The sequence below is a fragment of the Gymnoscopelus microlampas genome (assembly GCF_963454915.1).
Source record: "Gymnoscopelus microlampas genome assembly, chromosome: 19".
NCBI lineage: Eukaryota > Metazoa > Chordata > Actinopteri > Myctophiformes > Myctophidae > Gymnoscopelus > Gymnoscopelus microlampas.
Genome location: NC_139956.1, coordinates 9,369,046 through 9,388,358, shown reverse-complemented (window position 1 = coordinate 9,388,358; position 19,313 = coordinate 9,369,046). Strand labels below are relative to the sequence as shown.

The 19,313-nt window shown below is 44.5% G+C and overlaps 1 protein-coding gene across 4 annotated transcripts in view; it reads right to left on the bottom strand.

The window, feature by feature from the left end:
- Positions 1–19,313, bottom strand: part of LOC311035532 (type II inositol 3,4-bisphosphate 4-phosphatase-like) — a 58,344-nt gene that overhangs the window by 14,671 nt on the left and 24,360 nt on the right. For 3 of the 4 annotated variants that reach the window (XM_084043802.1, XM_084043804.1, XM_084043805.1), the window contains 7 exons: positions 15,857–15,936; positions 13,653–13,752; positions 12,024–12,108; positions 9,294–9,441; positions 8,997–9,127; positions 8,697–8,810; positions 36–144 (listed from right to left, as the gene is read on the bottom strand). In XM_084043802.1, the coding sequence (XP_083899928.1) occupies positions 36–144; positions 8,697–8,810; positions 8,997–9,127; positions 9,294–9,441; positions 12,024–12,108; positions 13,653–13,752; positions 15,857–15,936 (767 nt within the window). The remainder of the gene's footprint in view (positions 1–35; positions 145–8,696; positions 8,811–8,996; positions 9,128–9,293; positions 9,442–12,023; positions 12,109–13,652; positions 13,753–15,856; positions 15,937–19,313) is intronic. The other variant, XM_084043803.1, reaches the window with a different exon arrangement.

Sequence of the window (19,313 nt, the reverse complement as noted above, 5' to 3'; positions counted from 1 at the left end):
CACACACACACACACACACACACACACACACACACCTGTTGCAGTGCTGTGTGTGTTTGTTGACGAGTCTCTGCAGACCTCCATGTTTAAACGCCTGGCTGTGGTGAGCAGGCGCTCCCACTGTTATGACGTCATACCACACCCCTGGACGAAACCAATACACAACAGAGAGAGAGAGGGAGAAAGAAACACACATACACACTGACATCATACCAGACACCTGGACGAGACACGTAGTATGCGTGGGAGTGGGGGTGATAGGACGAGGGACAATGACAGTGCATTGTGTGACTGAGTCTGGGTGAGAGGGACAAACACACAAACTGCCAGATCTGCTGGTGAAAAGTCGACAGAAAGCGTTGCACACAAAGTCAAAGATAAGGTAGCCTCGGAAACCCAGCCTTTTTTTTGTTTCAAAAGAAAAAAAGTCTGGGCGAACGGTGCAGGAACGATGGTCTTAGGACCTTGTTAACTCCTAACCAACCAGAGTGCAGAGGGGCGTCGCTCTAAATTTGGTGACGTCAGCCTGCTCCGTGCACAGACCGGGGGGGGGAGGGGGGGAGGAGAGGGGGGGAGGGGAGGGGAGGCGGGGACATAGATTGGTGAAGCAATAGGAGGCGCCGCATTGCTCCGGGCGCCTGGGTTTGGCTCCGCCCTTCGAGACCATGGATGGGGCTCGTTCTCTCAGTCTAAAGATAAGGAGACTAAGAGCTGTGAGAGTGTGTCACTTCTTCCAGTCGAACCAGTTCAATATCTGCGCATCCGACTGTGTAAGAACCTTTAAGCATGCCACCCAGTATGTAGACATCTTCCATTGCTGGAGTCCAGCCGTTGTCCTTGCTGAAAACTGGTGGAGATGTTGGTAAAATAGTGATCCTCTGGAAACAAACAGCCAAGTCTTGGCAAAAACACGCGCAGGCTCAAAAATAGTTGGCAATCATTTTAATGACCCCAGTTCCAACACTTCACTCCATGTATGTTATGCACCAGCTGTGGTGACGCCGACTCTCATTAACACATGCCCCCAGAACCCCACTGAGCCACGCTGTCTGTTAATTAACACCAAGTCACACACACACACCCAGAAACATCCCCACACATCATAGCAAGCTGCTCTCTAACCGTCTATCTCTCTACTCTCTCTTGCTCTCCCTCCCTCCCTCCCTCCCTCCAAATATGACCGGTCAACGCAGATGGTCGCCCGCCTAGAGCCTGGTTCAGTTCAAAGTTCTTTTCCAGTTAAGGGGACCTTTTCTTGTTCAGGGGTGAATTGTTGGGTCTTTGTTCGTTCAGAGTATGGTTTGACCTGCTGTAAAAGTTCCCTCACATTGATTTATTTGGGCAAGTCCAACAACCTCCATACGATACCACACATACATACAGTAGTACATGTGCTTCATTCCCCTCAATGCTCAGTGTTCAATTTTGTAGCAAATCGCACTTTCTGCGTTTGATGCAGCTAAGCTACAATCGCTAGACCCATTGAAAGGGTACAAGAAGAGTGGAGAGAGTTGTAAGCACATTACTCATACCTGGTGTCTTTGATGGTTTTTTATTTACTATACAAACATTACAAACATAATCTAGTCTAAAACTTAGTTACCAGTTAGCAAAGGTTAGCACTTTAGGCACCGGTAGTTAGTGGTTAGGTAATAAAACCTGAGAGAGAGAATAAGCACATAACACACAGAGTATTAAGGATATGACTTCACATCAGACGTACACATCACAAGTACAAAATTACAATGTTACTCACTATTGGTCTCTCACTCTCTTGTAGGATCTCGGTAAGTTACTTAAAACCCATATTTCAGGTAACCCACGGCACTGTTCCTTCTGAATCTAAAATCCTGTGCTCAGGCAGCCCATTATATCAACTTCACACAAAAGGTCCGCCTTTAGGGCAGGTCTTTAAGCAACAGGAAGTTCTGGTTACCCACAAGGCTTTGCGCTTGGTCCTGTCTCTTGTTACACATCACACAAGGGCCGGCTAGCTCTGGCCCTGCTCAGTCAACCAAAGGCTCTTATCTCACAACCTTCCCCCGCTTGGTATGCGAGGGGCCCTTTGAAGCAGCTACCTCACCAGGGGGTCTAATCTGGCCTGCTAGACTCAACTTAAAGGGACATGTATTCTCCCACAGGACAGATGACAAAGTACATTACTATATCATTAATAATAATCCACGATTATCTTTCATAATCATAGATTATTTCCACACCTGCCACCTGTGTGTCTGATCTAGGATCCAAGACACACACAAAACATTCCTCGTGAACTTTTTGGCTCTTTAGATAACGGCTCGGTAAAACAATTATTTAGTATGGCTCTCTGTAAACTGCTTTGATCCCATACTCATACAGGTTACATTTTCAACACACATTGTCTCTCAGTGGCTCCAAACCCATATTTTGAAACAATTAACAGTTCAACTTAATGTTCTCAATTTGTTTGAAATACTTTTTTGGACATTGTGGCTAATATTTGATCTCAAATTGACTTTACTTCATAGTAAATCATGACCAATTTAATTTAGCAACAATTCTTTTCCACTAGTTTATCCCTGAGATTTTACCTAAATCCCAGGACAAATTAACTTTAATTGTAGTTATTATCTACATTTAAGCATGAACCCTCCAGGGCCCATTTGTTTGACACCCACGTGTCTTGTCTTTTCTTCTCTCCTACCACTAAGTCAATGTCCTATTTTAAGGCATTTTGCCATGGTAACTGACATTGCAATTTGGGCAAAAGGGTTAAAAGATTATTAAAATAGTTGATCTACAATTTCACCTTAAGAAATCTTAACTTAAACTTCAAGCACACATACAAAATGCTTCTTATACAATCAACAAATAATAATTCAACGGTTTGGTTACTCAGATCATGAGTCAAACATCAGTAAAGAATACATTTTGTTGGGCGGAAGAATTTTCCAACCATTGTTTGCATTTTGGACGTTTTGGAAGTTACAAGTAGCTTAATACATTTCATTATGCGTTAAGTTATTTCTTCTGTGGTAATATATTGTAAATCCTAGAAATGATACATTCATTTACAAGATATATTTCGAAATTCCTATGTAAACAGTCGCTCAAATAAGACATTTCGATTTTTTAGACACCTCGCATGGCATCTTTTCGCTTCTCGTCCGCACTGCCCCCTTACTCTGAGGGTGGCAGCGCACGTGTCAGTCCGTTCGCCAGTGTCACGTTGCTGGCACCACCAGCCGCCAGTGGGACTGCTTTTTTAGCAGCTCCCTCCTGGGGCCTCTTCTCAGCTGTTGCCAAGAAAGAGCTGGTTGCTCCCTCCGCAGAGGGTGAGGAAGGCTTATTTTTTATCTTTACCTTCTTTTTTCTAATTATTCCAGCCCCACCAGGACGAAGCATTCTCTCTGCCTGGATCCTGGCGGTAAGAACTGAAGCGACCTGACGTAGCACCCTGCCTCTCTTTTCTCTCCGCAATTTCCTCATGACCCACCGGACTGGAGCGAAGAGGTCAGGAGGCTTGCATATTTCACACTCGCATTTTTTCAAGAGGTCAGGAGATTTGCAGTTCGCACATTCGCATAATTGTACCTCGACTGGCCTGCAAACCAAGGTTTGCCTCCTGCCACCGTTGTGAACTGGAGGCTCGGAGGAAACACCGCTTTCAGCTGGTAGCCTGCCACCGCATAATTTTACCTTGACTGGTCTGCAAACCAAGGTTTGCCTCCTGCCACCGTTGTGAACTGGAGGCTCAGAGGACACGCCGCTTTCAGCAGGTAGCCTGCCACCTTGGTTACCCCGAGGCTCCGTAGGACCACCCAGCTGGCTGGCCATGGCTCTCCGCCCTGGCGTAGTGGTGTGCTTCCCCTCCATCTTGGGTGGGCTGGTGTCGACGTTCGTCATAGCGGCGCCCTCTGGACGGTCCTCCATGGCAGCTGTCGTGGCTGACACCTCCGACGGTGCCTCTCCTGGTGCAGCTTCTCCAGTAGCGACCTCCAGTGGCTGGCACCCCTCAGCGTTGATTGGTTCGGTGGCGACGTCCTCTGACGCCCTCGCGGCTCCGACCATCTCCTCTGCAGCTTCTCTCGCGACCTCCAGTGGCAGCTCCACCGCGCCCGCAGCTTGGTCTGCAGGAGCAGCAACGCCGTCTGATGGCACCTCCTTCTCAGCCGTCAACGGCTCCTCTCCTCCAGCTGTCACGACCTCCCCGGCTATGAGTAGGTCGGTGACGACGTCCTCTGACGCCCTCGTCGGCGCCTCTCCTGTGGCCTCTGGTGGATGGTATCCCTCTGCGTTGAGTGGGTCCTCCTCCGTGGCTGTCACGACTGACGCCTCTGCCTCGACCGCCACGTCACCCGTGGCCTTGTCCCCAGGAGCAGTAGTGAAGTCATCGACCTCCGATGGCACTCCCTCCTCGGCCGTCGACTCCTCTGCGACGTTGACTCCCGGCACGGTTCCCCCCGGAACCTTCTCAGCGTCGTCTCCTGGTGCAGTAGTGGAAGCATCTAGAACGACTCCCATGGCAGCAGCGATGGCTGCTTGTACAGTGGGAGTAATCTTCTCACCTCCCTCTGCAGCGTAGAGTGAGGTCTCTGCCTCGTCCCCTGGAGTGATGCCATCAATGGCTGCTTGTCCAGCGGCTTGGCCAGTGGGAATTACATTCCAACCCCCCTCTGCAGCGGCCGGCTCATCTGTAGGACTGGTGACTCCAACCCCCTCTCCAGTTACGACCGGGACTGCTGCTGGGTTAGACATTTGCTCTACACTCACAGCAGGGGATTCACACAATCTGGCTTTTGACCACTTGGTCAACTGGGCTACCTTTCTTTCCCTCAGCTGCTGGTATTTATTGCACATCTCTGTTTCCATAAGCTTAGAGATATGGCCTTTCCACCCCAGCACTGCTTCCTCAAGATAACCGAGTCTCCTAGATAACACACGCCCCTTCTTATTTTGCGCTGTGCTGGACACGGCCAGTGAGCTGATTTTCTCAGCCTCATCTAAAGCTTGCACTAATTCCTGGACCAGATCGTGCATTTGCTTTTCCACATGGTGGGACCAAAAGTAGGTCTCAAATTTCTGGTCTGTTTCTACAAACCTCTGTTCACAAGCATCTATCATCTTGTAAACCTCAGATGTGTCACTGCAACTTTCTATTAGCTTGGTGATATAATCACCTGTAATCTCATAGAGTCTGGTAAAAACCGTCCTCAGATTCTCTCTCTTCGTGGCTAGCTCTGGCTTTGATAATTGGAGCCAAAGGTAAGACATCTGGTCCTCAGCCAACTCTGCTTCCCACCCAAAGGCTGACTCTGCTGCCTTCACCCCTTCCATTAAATCAGCTAATCCTGCCATATTCCCCTTTTTTACCTCGCCTTCTTGGCTATAGGACTTTAGGTTTAGGCTTTTCAGTTAGTCTTAATTCAATAGGCCGTGAAAGCAATCGTCAGTTCTTTTAGCAAGTAGTAGTGTTGTTCAGCCTTTAGCTCATAACAACAATAATTAATTAACACTGTGTTTAACCTGTAATAGCACCCACCCTGTAGCATTCTATGCAAGAAGCCTGTTAATGGTCTATTCACGTTTAGTTATTTTGTTAATTAATACTGGCAGGATTTATTTAGCTCTACCAAAGTAAATAATAGCATTTAACCCACAATGATGACTTAATCCACTGCTATCGTCACTAATCATCTAGTTGCTCACAGTTTTAGTCTATCATACAGTCTGGTTGAACATGGTATTACACTAGTGGTAGAAAACCTCCCCCACCCCTTATCAGTAAACAATGGCCTTTAACTCCCAATGATAAGATCACCTCATATTCACTGTCCTTTAGTCTAAGTTTTAGCTATATTGCAGTGTCTGGTCTCTCATAAAGCCTAGTTAAACCATGAATACTATTTTAAGGTTTGTCTATGATTAGATTATTAACCAAACCTAACTACTTCTCCTCTCAAGGCGTGTTAGATTTGGCGGTTAGCTTAGCACTGTCTTGTAAGTGAACAAAGACAAAGCTAATTTTCTCCCCCACCACCCAACAGTGGCAGTTAGCTAGCAGCTAGCACTTTATGCTAGACAATAGATCTGTTAGCACTGTGAGCTAGCGACACTAAGAGTAGCTCTCAGGACTGTTAGCTTTCTAAACCCCCTTATTGGTACGCTAATCAAACTTTTAACGGTAGCCTAGCTACATAACCTGTGGTTAGCTTCTAGCTTCTCCCTCAGCTCCTTATTCTTAGCACGCAGCGTTTCACAATCTACAGTCTCTTTGTCCTCCACGGTCTTCGCAGAACTGTGGGGCTTTGTTCATAGCAACCTGATAGCGAGTCTCTTCCCGGTGGTTCCTCGGGCCCGTACGGTATTACTGCCTCGGTCCTAGCGTCGTGTAGGCCGCCGGCTCCGTGTATCTCCCTTCGCCTCCGTGGACAGATGACTTCCTTCAGTTTGTGTTAGTTGAGGCCCTTTGTCCCCTTTGTTCACACAACTAGCACTGGTTCATTAAGCCAGCGTTAGTTCTGTGAGCCTATTTAAACCTGTCCCATACCAGGCCTTATAATTATTTTATTATTACAACTCACGTCTCATCTTAAAGAGACCGTGCGTCTTCATTCCTATGGCTATAGGAGTTTGTTATTCTTTATATAACATGCATAACATCCGCTTCCAAGGCCTCTCTCTTTCCTAGAATTACAGAAGCTACCACGGGACCTTTTCTCAAGGTTCATCCGCTTCTATGGCCAAATACTTTCTTAGAGTTTACCAAGGCTACCACGGGTTTATAATTGTTTAATTACTCTGTAACATTATACACACAACTAGTTGTCCCTCTCAGACACACTAGTAATAACTGCATAATTCAATGCTTAAAACTCAAACATGCCTCCTCCGGAGGCATCAGTAGTTTTATTACTTCAGTAATAAACAACTCTGAAGGCCTTATTAAAGGCCAGCACAGTGTAATCTGCTTAAAACTCTAGGTAGTCCCCTCCGGGGACACCAATAGTTTTATTACTTTAGTAATACACAACTCTGAAGGCCTTATTAAAGGCCAGCATAGTTTAATACTGTGTTATACCCTCTGTATAACACGGTTAAGCTGCTTAAAACTCTAGGTTGTCCCCTCCGGGGACTCCATTAGTTTTATTACTTTAGTAATACACAACTCTGAAGGCCTTATTAAAGGCCAGCATAGTTTAATACTGTGTTATACCCTCTGTATAACACGGTTAAGCTGCTTAAAACTCTAGGTTGTCCCCTCCGGGGACTCCATTAGTTTTATTACTGTTCAATTTTGTAGCAAATCGCACTTTCTGCGTTTGATGCAGCTAAGCTACAATCGCTAGACCCATTGAAAGGGTACAAGAAGAGTGGAGAGAGTTGTAAGCACATTACTCATACCTGGTGTCTTTGATGGTTTTTTATTTACTATACAAACATTACAAACATAATCTAGTCTAAAACTTAGTTACCAGTTAGCAAAGGTTAGCACTTTAGGCACCGGTAGTTAGTGGTTAGGTAATAAAACCTGAGAGAGAGAATAAGCACATAACACACAGAGTATTAAGGATATGACTTCACATCAGACGTACACATCACAAGTACAAAATTACAATGTTACTCACTATTGGTCTCTCACTCTCTTGTAGGATCTCGGTAAGTTACTTAAAACCCATATTTCAGGTAACCCACGGCACTGTTCCTTCTGAATCTAAAATCCTGTGCTCAGGCAGCCCATTATATCAACTTCACACAAAAGGTCCGCCTTTAGGGCAGGTCTTTAAGCAACAGGAAGTTCTGGTTACCCACAAGGCTTTGCGCTTGGTCCTGTCTCTTGTTACACATCACACAAGGGCCGGCTAGCTCTGGCCCTGCTCAGTCAACCAAAGGCTCTTATCTCACAACCTTCCCCCGCTTGGTATGCGAGGGGCCCTTTGAAGCAGCTACCTCACCAGGGGGTCTAATCTGGCCTGCTAGACTCAACTTAAAGGGACATGTATTCTCCCACAGGACAGATGACAAAGTACATTACTATATCATTAATAATAATCCACGATTATCTTTCATAATCATAGATTATTTCCACAGCTCCCTCATTCAGTGACTGTCTTCAGTGTCATTCACTAGGACTCTCACACATGATGGACCCCCAAACCAAAGTATTGAACCTTCATCCTCACCTGCCCTTTCATAATGTGCTTGTTTTGCACTGTCTTAATGGTCTGTATCTTAATATCTTGTTATTTCATATACATAATGTTTTATGTAAAGTACTTTGAATTGCCTTGTTGTTGAAATGTGCTATACAAATAAACGTCACCTTATGCCAAATTCACACCAGTCGAATTGCCCAGCCCTACATCCCCTCATTCTTTCATCCCTCCATTACCCCACTTTCACACCTTCTTCTTCACCCTTCATCCCTCATCCCATTCCACACAATAACCTTTCTTACATATACCGTATGAATAAACAACTTCAATACCGTCGCTGTCGGGCAGAAACCTTGTACCGGTATCTACATTTTTCATAAATTAATGCTACATTGGTACACAGGTTCTTCTTTCCACTTCTTTTTTTTCTTCTTTCCACTTCTTGAAAGTAACAGTATGTGACATATATGGACTGGTTTCCAACTGACAGCAACAATATATTATTTTGAAGGCATGATATTTACGATGGTGAAAGTAAAAGACATAAATCATGTGTACCTGAGCTGTGTGTGATGTCACACACCTGCATCCTCTGTGAGTGCAGGTTGGTGGGAATGAACTGAAGATGACCGTCTGACTTCACACTGCTGGACTTAAAACAACCACTGGACACTGAGGAGAGGAGAGGAGTCTTTAGAATAAAACTTTTCAGGCCGCGACACCCCCAATATGATCATATATATATACATACAGTATATATCATATATATGAAAAAAGGCAATGCTCATGGACTGTACAGTGCATAGGAGGTATTACTTTTAGAAGATGAACAATTGTCACCAACATGTTGAGCCTCACCGCTGTAACTGTTGAGCTCTGTCAGCGTTTCCTGGTAACAGCCAATCAGGTAGCTGCAGTGGCAGATGACATCACGCCTTAGCCCCTCCCAGTGGGGTGAGAGGTTACCGAGCTCCATCACCTCCTGAACCCTGAGAGAGAGAGAGAAAGAGAGCGAGAGAGATAAGAGAGATAAGAGATCAAGGCATGTAAAAGCACATTTCGGTAGACGGTGCATGTATGTGTGTGTGTGTGTGTGTGTGTGTGTGTGTGTGTGTGTGTGTGTGTGTGTGTGTGTGTGTGTGTGTGTGTCAGTACCTCTTCATGTCTTGTTGGATGAGTACAGCCAGTAGTTGTTTAGGGAGACTGAAGGACAGAGGGGTTTCTGACATCTGTTCTCTGACCAGCATCCACCTGTGGTCTTCAGTCTGAAACCTGTACACCTTACACACAGAGCTACGCAACACTGCACGCACACACACACACACACACACACACACACACACACACACACACACACACACACACACACACACACACACACACACACACACACACACACACACACACACACACACACACACACACACACACACACACACACACACACACACACAGGTTAATACATAAAGTAGTCATGACAATTAACCCAACCAGAACCTTTTCCCACTAGCATTAAAAGATGTAAATCCACTGGCAATTTTCCATATTGTTGGAATGTGGAAATAGGCGCCGGGGGCGATAGTTTCACAATCTTCAAAGGTTTCACATTCTACAAAAGACTCACTTTTGTTTCTCCTTGTAGAGACAAGACTTCAGTGCCATGTAAATTAGTTGATAATACTATATGCATGTAAAAAAGTTTATTTTGGTAAATCTGCACCAACATTGTTCTTATGAAGCAGTTTATAGGTGAACTTAGACATTGGCCAGATCACAGTAATAAAAAAACTAAATGTGCATAGCGATCTTTATAATCTTCACCATTAAGAACAAAGCTATTTCATAAGAACAATGTTGTTGTAATAAAGATATTAGCTAAAAAAGGGTTGGCATTTCCTGGTTTTACACACACACCGTATTCCAGTGACAGTGATATGCATTGTCAGTTCAGATGAAACGTGGAAAAAATAACAAACTCTTCATCTTGACTGCATCTAGTTTACGTTTTAAGGCCTAAACACACCTGCTGTCTTGTCCTGACTAACTGCCAGTAAGTCAGGAGATCTGATCGGTGATTTGTTTCTAATATAAAATATTGTCTGCAGTAAAAGTCAATGTAAAGACTTTTACATTGACTTTTACATTGACGCTCTCTCTGCCTCTCTATTGTGGTAAGCGCTGAGAAACACTCTCTTGCGAGACCAAATGAATGATTCCTACTTTATATACCTTATTCTATAGCCTCATTTGAATAAGGTTAGGTTAACCATTAAATAAATATCCTGGGCTTATATTTATTAACTTAAATAAAAGCCTGTGCTGTGATGAATATGGAACAATCTATTCCTTGACATGAAACAGGACTCAGTCAAATCTACACTTTTATAATGCTTTTGTTAAAATAAAATTAAGGCACCCAATTCAGAGAAACGTGACAACAAGGAAGTTTTACCCTGAGGGATCATTCTAAACGTGGGAATCAAGTACAAATCACACTCTCTTCGTCTTCGGTCGAGTGAGTCTGGTTGTGAACTACTGTAGTATTCCACTATTATCATATGGATCGACCTTTTCAGCTTGACATACAATATCATTTTGAATCAAATGTGTGTATAATCACAAGACAAATTTCAGTGAAAGCTGATAATAAAGTAGTATTGTAACGTAAAGTGATGTTATGTGACTCCTAGTGTTGTGTGCATACAGAGCAGCATTCTGCTGAGTTGGGGATCGTCTCAACTTGTCTGTGCGGTGCCTGCCAATAAAGCGCTCAGAGGGGCATAACTTGAGTGCAGTCAGACAGATGGTTCTGTGATATTACGTGGCCAGCTGCTGTGCAAGGTTACTTACTGGGGCCCAGGGTCACGAGAGAACTCACGAGGCAGATTTTGATAATGTATTTATTTTTGCATCCGAACCTCAACTTTCATGTTCAAATGTTCGTTTATTTTTAATATTTAAACATTGACAACCGTAGGACACACCACACAAGATGTGACCAATTATCAGGCACTATTATGTCTTGACGATATATATTTATGTCTGTCTGTCTGTCTGTCTGTCTGTCTGTAGTGGCGGCCTTTGCTATGTTTCACCCATTTCAATAGAAACGGGCCCCCACCCCGACAGACCGTCAGTCCCCACCGAGGCCCCCTCTCTCTCGCCCCGTCTCTCTCTTACGCTGTGAAGTTACACCTACTTCCTGTTAATAATACTGTATCTGGGCAAAATGTGAGGCATTGGGAGGTAAACAGGAGACACTTTATTGTGAAGGGACGACAGAAGAGGAGAGGCGTTGTTGTTGCGAAGTTGTCGAGAGAGATGTCAGCGTGCGATATTGAACAATGACTCAGAACTATTTGTATCAATAAGAGTTAAAATATGCCACAGACACTTTCAAACCAGAGGGCAACAAGCAAGCAAGACTCTGAGGAGACAATGATCATTGATGTACAATGATCATCACAAATACTTAAATCTACTTTCTCGAAGCTTTCGGGGGGGTATATGGGGCCCCCATATAGACCCCTTAACAGACGACGTCACACTAATAAGAACCAGTATACGTGCAACCAGTATGCGCGCAATGAAACCCATTCTATCAGGTCTCGCTAGGACCCGCCTCACTAGCCAACACTCAAGAGGAGGTTGGGGTGTGCTGAAACCAGCGCACCCCGAAACAACAGGTTGAGAATTGATTGCGTGAAACAATCACCTGTGCATCCAGTCTCAATGTTAGTAAACAAATAATTGGTCTATTAGCTCTTGAAACGGCCCCCAGCTCCTAAAGGCCGCCCCTGTGTGTGTGTGTGTGTGTGTGTGTGTGTGTGTGTGTGTGTGTGTGTGTGTGTGTGTGTGTGTGTGTGTGTGTGTGGTGTCTCTCACAGGCTCTCATCATTGGACTGTTCTTTCTGTCCTTCCTGTCGTGGACAGACTCAGAGCCATGTAATGACTCACACACCATGGAACCCTAGAGAGACAGAGACAGACAAGAGGAAGAAGGGAATTAAGACAGTTATCTCTTTCTCCCTACTTCTCTCCCTAAAACCTCTCTCTCTCTCTCTTCTACTCTCTCTCCCTCCCTCCTTTACTCCCTGATGCTGAACTCACACCAGCAGCAGCGAGCACATTTCTGCAGTGCGCATTGATTAAAGTAAAAATAAAATCTCACAACTGAAATTTGTTTTGTCAGGCCATAAAGTCCTAATCTGTGATTTCCGAAAGATCGTGAAAGGAGCTCCCCTACACACACTAGCGCTTCATTTCATAAACAACTAGCACATGTAGAATTATGATGTTTTGGTAACCGTACAGCCAACCAGTTGAAGCAATTGCAGATTGAGGCTTTTTAACCTTTGCTGCTTTCATGAAATATCTGAGATCAATTGATTTTCTGGAAGTTTTAACATGTATTCTATCGCTAGTTTGACCACTTCAAATACTCTTTAGTTTTAAAATAATAAATAACATGCATGACGTGCTGACTTCTATGGAATCCAAATGACTGAAATCGGTCGAGTGGTGAGTGAGAACTTTAAATCACGAGTGCGGGATTCCGCTGAACGGGCGTGTCTGAGGTATGACTGACCCCCTTGTAACTAAGGGAGTCGTGCTCCAGCGACAGCTCCAGTTGTCCGAGTAGATCAAAGCTCACAGACAGGGAGAAGAGGTACAGACACCTCATGCTTATCTCTGGCAGCTTGTATGTAAACAGTGCATTTTAGGTAAGAAATAGTACCATGTAGTCGCTCAATCTTTGTTAATTCCACATCTAGACGTTCTAGTTTCAAATGTAGTTATCAATATTCGGTACTTCCATATACAGTAGTCCATTTTTGTCCCCAGTGCTCATTTATGCTCATTTCACCGTGGCATTGAGACTGTCACAGACAGAGCTAAGTTGAGTGCGTTCTGTGTTGATGAGTACATTTTTTTCACCGACTTTTTTACCATCCGTCCCCGCAAATAATGACCACAAACGTGCTCCACATAGATGAAGATACAACTTGCAACTTCCCAGAGGCTTTCGTTTGCGTTTCACCTCGCTAAAGAAAACCTCCATGGTGTTCAGCAGTGCAGTGTGCACTTCAGAATGACTGCGTTTCAATCGGCTGTTATAGCGTTAAGCGTGGCTCATTCAATATGCGAGAACAGACGATATGGATTCCAGAACGAAGAGTTTAATACGAAAAAAAAAGAAACTGGTCGGGTCCTCACGGGTCCATCCATTGCCCTGAACCAAGACCTGTGGCAATTGTGTTACCTTAGAGCACTTCAGAGCACAGTGCGCTTGTGACAAAGTTGAACTTTTCCCAACTTTTCCACTCCACTTCTTGCCTGCTTCACCCTCCTGCCGTGATGGGGAAAGCGATGGTCGCTCCTCACCATAGACTATGCATTAAACCTCGCTTTTTTCTCAGAACGTGGAAGTGGAATACTGCTGCTGTGTGAATTCAGTGTAACCCCCCCTCTCTCTCTTCATTTTCACTTTCAAATGATTTGTTTGTTTTTCACCACCTGGGGTCCAGGAGAGGGGGTGTTGTCTTCTCTCTCTCCCTCCATATGTAGTCTGGCCACCTTCACCTCCCCTACCTCACTCACTCCATCCATGGTCCTGAGAGAGAAAGAGAAAGAGAAAGAGAAAGAGAAAGAGAAAGAGAGATTAATGTCAATTATGTCAATTAGCCTGTCAACCAAACAATCAGCAAACCACTCAGTCAGCTAACTAGTTACTAGATTACCGGTATGCCAAAGTCACAGAGTTATGGTTGCAGCTTACTCCAACCGACCTTCCGGGTAGGTCAATAAGAACAAAATTACATCATTAAGAACTTCTTTCGGCAGTGCCTTTCAGAACTCTTTCTTGCACCCTCGAGATGTTCTAGCTAGCCAAGTGGGCTAGCTTGACAGAACATCGTGTTTGACTGGACAGATGTTCAAGGTGGGCGTGATTTATTTTGTTTTGTTTCTGCATTCTTCCAAACTTCCCTCCATTCAGCAAGCCCTTACGAGGCAAGCACTTTGGTGGCAGTTACTTGGTATATGCTGCAGCCTTTAGTATGTCAGTCAGACAAAGCTGTCAGTTACTCAGACAGACAGACCTTCAGCCAGTCAGTCAGTCCTTTCTTTATACAACACCTGTTTTGAGTATTTCGAGCAGCTACTATGTATGTGATAATAACTAGATAATATTTACAGACAATCAGAGATTTCCGCCTATCAATACGGTCAGGGTAAATCTAAATGTGATGTAGTTGCTGAAACAGTGGAGAAAACATCCGCAAACAAACCTACGCCCACTGAAGAGAAAATACCATACTAATACCATCCTAATATGAAGGGCCACACTCTTTGCATTGGTTCTGCAGTGCAGTTTCTTTTTATCTTCAAATGATGCAACAAAGGCTGTTGGATTCTTACCAGTCTCTAGGTGAGCGACGGGTTTAGACTTGCAAGGCAGTTGCAAGTCTATGTTTACATTTCAATTCAAATTCCTTATTGCTTTGTTCTTCATGCTCTACACACTGATATGTGAGTGTTTCTGTACTATTCTCTGCAGCAACATGATTGGACACGCTTTCAAAGGTCTGCGACACACAGGGTCAAAGCTGAGTGGCACGATAATGCTTAAAATAAAATAGGAAAAACAAACAAAACCCAGGATACCATCAATGCTTAGTTAGTCTTACCTGTCAGTCATGTCGTAGAGTATTGATGTGCGTCATGACCCCACGAACACTGGTACTGGCACCACTCATAACATTTCACTTTCACTACAAAAGTGAATCTCTCTCTCTCTCTCTCTCTCGCTCTCTCAACATCAGTGTGTAATAGTGCTTGCTTCTGGTGTTATCATGACAAACACAGACTCTGTCTCTTCTACTGTCCATCTATGTCTGTCTATCCCTCCATCTAACTGCCTGCTACTCTATGCATCTGGAGATGCAGAGAGTGAGAGTCAAAACAGGAAGTGATCTGGAAGTCTCTGCTGTGGGCGGAGGCGGAGCCAAAGCCTTGCGTCCCACTTCCTTATCTGGCTACAGGTATCACAACAACAGCCAGAGCTGGGACTTCTCTGGGAGTGGACTCTCTTTTTTCCAGTGTTTCGCCCAGGTTGACGTGGTTTTGAGGTTAGGTTTAGGTACTGTATCATTTCTGTGAGGTTAGGGTTAGGCATAGTGTGTAAGGTTAGGGTTAGCCATAGTGTTTGTGAGGTTAGGGTTAGGGTTAGATTTAGGAATAGTTGTTGTAAAGGTTGGGGTTTAGGCACAACCTGGGCGAAAGAGGGCGTCGCTCTCTGGGAGAGAGACAATTAAAATTCACTGAGTTTAAACTACTAGAATTTATAGTGTCATTTTTACCTGAGATATAAAGTTTAAAATTCAACCTAAATCCATTTGTTTTGATGTGAGGGGATCAATAATAGCGTGGCAAAAAACAACAACCCGATCTTCTGTCTACTGTATGTCTCCACGAAAATGTTGACATTGCGGAAAGATGTCAAAGGTCAAGAGTTAAGGAGAGTTTTAATGACTGACTGGTTTAATGAATTTAAATTTAATTTAGTGTGTGTGTGTGTGTGTGTGTGTGTGTGTGTGTGTGTGTGTGTGTGTGTGTGTGTGTGTGTGTGTGTGTGTGTGTGTGTGTGTGTGTGTGTGTGTGTGTGTGTGTGTGTGTGTGTGTGTGTGTGTGTGTGTGTGTGTGTGTGTGTGTTTTACCTGAGGCTCAGAGAGATGTGAGGCTCGTTGGATCTGAATACATCTCTCATGGAGAAAGATGTGAAACCCCGAAAACTCCTCTGAGGAGAGAGAGAGAGAGTGAGAGAGATACAGAGTGAGAAAGAGAGGACAGACATTCAAATAAAACACAACACTTTCACTTCATATAAATGACGTATTTTCAAATGGTAAAAAAAAAAGTTAAAAGCAAGTAAATCCCTGAATACGTTTCATTCAAATATTGCATGTGTGAAAACTTTTCACATTTAGTCAATTCCCATAACTACTAGGAGCAGTGAGAAGCCATTAGTACTTCGACACATTGCTAAGGCCTGGTATCGAACCTTGGATCTTCGGCTTTCCCAGACAGGCTCTCTATATTTTTGAATTTTCCTTTCTGCTAAGCAGCAAGCTATATTTTGCTTCAATTAATTAGACTAGACCATACCCGTAGGGGAATATGAGCACCCAACGTGTGCAGTTTGGCTTATGCGCCGAGAACAGACAGTATCAGCGATCGAAAGTGAGTTTGTACTGTGTAGTGGAGTGGTTCGCAAACGTTTTTATGTCAAGGACCCCCAAATTGACACTTGTTAGCCCGCGGACCCCCATTTGAAAATATTTTTTTTTTTTTATGGCTCTAGCAGTGATTCTCAACCATTTTAATTTCAAGGACCCCCAGTTTGACATGCATTAGGGCTATGGACCCCCATTTAATGGCATTTCTATGTCTTGGACCCCAAGTTATATAGTAAAGTCCACGGTACATGCTCCTGTCGCGAACACGAACACACACACACACACACACACACACACACACACACACACATACACACCACGGTACATGCTCCCGTCGTCCCGTCGCAAAAAACACACACACACACACACACACACACACACACACACACACACACACACACACACACACACACACACACACACACACACACACACACACACACACACACACACACACACACACACACACACACACAGAGATCGTCCAGCGCGTTTGTTTAGATCCAAGTGATTATCAATGATAGCGGCTACACCAGGCGCGCGGATCTCTCTCTATCTCCCTCTCTATCTCCCCCTCTCTCTCTCTCTTTCCCCTCTCCTCTCTCTCTCTCTCTCTCTGTGTCTCTCTCCCCCTCCCTCCCACGCTCTCGCTCTCTCTCTCTCTCTCTCCCTCCCTCGAGCCGTGTATGCGTTGACACGCATATAGGCCGCGGACCCCCCCACCCCCCCCACCACAGACACACACACACACACACACACACACACACACACAGAGAGAGAGAGAGACATCTGTAAGAATGTTTTCTGTGTAAACGTGCGTAAATGATGTCACCGTGTTTCTGTTGTGCAGTTGATGTGCTGCGGTGAACGGAACGCACTCGCGGTCTCGCAGTGAATGGAATCATGTGTCTCGGTGTTGCGGTGTTGCCATGTTCGCTTATTGTAAGCGCTTTATTGGCAATATTGGTGGTGTTGTGTTTTGGCGTTGGTTGTGAAAGCGCAGGTGGGTGTGGGGACGCGTTGTGAGCTTGTAGATCGGCTGTTTTCCAATAGGCAAGGTATATGTGTGAAGGCGCTTCGTTTGGCCTTCTTTTGATAGACCTCGTTGCTTGTAGGGTTCGTTTGGTTTGGCCTTGTTTACTGCTTGTTTCTCTCGCGAAACCTGGCAACGACGCATGCGCAGTTTGATCAAGAGTCCCCCCAACCAAAACCAACCAAGACTCCACCACCGTGAGGTTACTAGAATTATAGTAGGATTTACAGTAGGACAAACTTGCGTAACTGCTAAGACAAAACCGATGTGTGTGTGTGTGTGTGTGTGTGTGTGTGTGTGTGTGTGGGGGGGGGGGGGCTTTACTCCCGTATACTTTTCAGCACTTCCTTTGTACAGACTGTGTGACGGAAGCATTTGTAAATTGTGTGAGTCACCAGTCTGTTGTGATGGTCATGAAGCAGGAAGTACACAAACATGAATTAAACAGTACAGCCTGAGAGAGTGTGTGTGTGTGTGTGTGTGTGTGTGTGTGTGTGTGTGTGTGTGTGTGTGTGTGTGTGTGTGTGTGTGTGTGTGTGTGTGTGTGTGTGTGTGTGTACACAACCAGGTCAAACAGGTCGTCGTCATTTTGAAACAATCTCTAGAGCTACAGAATTAGAATCACTCTGTTGCTATGACGATAATCAGAAGCTCAGGGGATTACCTTGACATGCACACACACGCACACACACACACACGACAGATTGTAAATAAATAACAAATGCAACTGTCAGAACAGTCAGGACAAAGTCAGAAGTTCAGAACTGATCTGTTCTATTCTTTCAAAGAAAGAAAGAAAGATAATGATGTTGTGGACATTGAGACATTGTGATGTTAACATGTGAGGTTGCAACATTTCCTAGCTTGCAAATAAGGTGTGCACAGACACACACACACACACACGTCTCAGACACACACACACACACACACACACACACACACACAAAACAAGAACAAGGGGCTTTTAAGATTACACGTTACAAATTAATCTATGCAAACCTGATAAACACACACACAATTCTTGAAGACATTCTCAGCTTTAGCATGTTTTTATAGCCTCTATATGTGTTTGTCTGTCTTTATAATGATAGTTCATGGGCAACCGTGTGTGTGTGTGTGTGTGCGTGCGTGCGTGCGTGCGTGTGTGTGTGCGCGCGTGCGTGTCTGGCTGTGTGAATCTATCTGTATTACCGTACCTGTCCAGGGGGGGCGCTTTCCTCATTTCTCCAAGGAAACAACCAGTCAGGAAGGTCCATATTTCTTGCCCTCTACTCCTACACGCCATTTCCTCATTAACATCTACTTCCTGCTTCATCAACGTCCTCTTTACTTCCTGTTTGTGTCAAAAGCCAGATCACTAACACCATCCCTGCCTCTGTGCTCTTATGATGCAAGAATTATACAACGTAGTATGACTCAGACGAAATGATGGAGCTTGAACAAAAACTAATTTCACCATCTGATTTACACCTGTAAACCTGTGTCAATAAAACTGATTCTGAGACACCAGAATTACTACTCACTAAACCGTCCTACTGTCTGTCTGTCCTACGCTGTCTATCTATCTACAAATCTACAAATAACTCCTTATAAAATATGAGAAAACCGCTTTATCTGATCTTTAATCTTTAGTCCTTTAATCACTAGACATCTCCCCCCCCCCCCCTCTCTCTCTCTCTTTCGGAAAAACAAGAATATTTTCAAAATAGATAACAATCACTTGTTTGAAAACCTCAAATTCTTTAAGATAAAAACCAAAACTCCATCCAGCGATCATGTACAGTGTCTGTCTGTCTGTCTGTCTGTTTCTCTCTCTCTGTTCAGTTATCTATCCATCTCTCTCTCTCTTTCACTCACTCCATCATCTCCTCAAAGGTTAAACAGTCCAACCGACCAGCTACATTT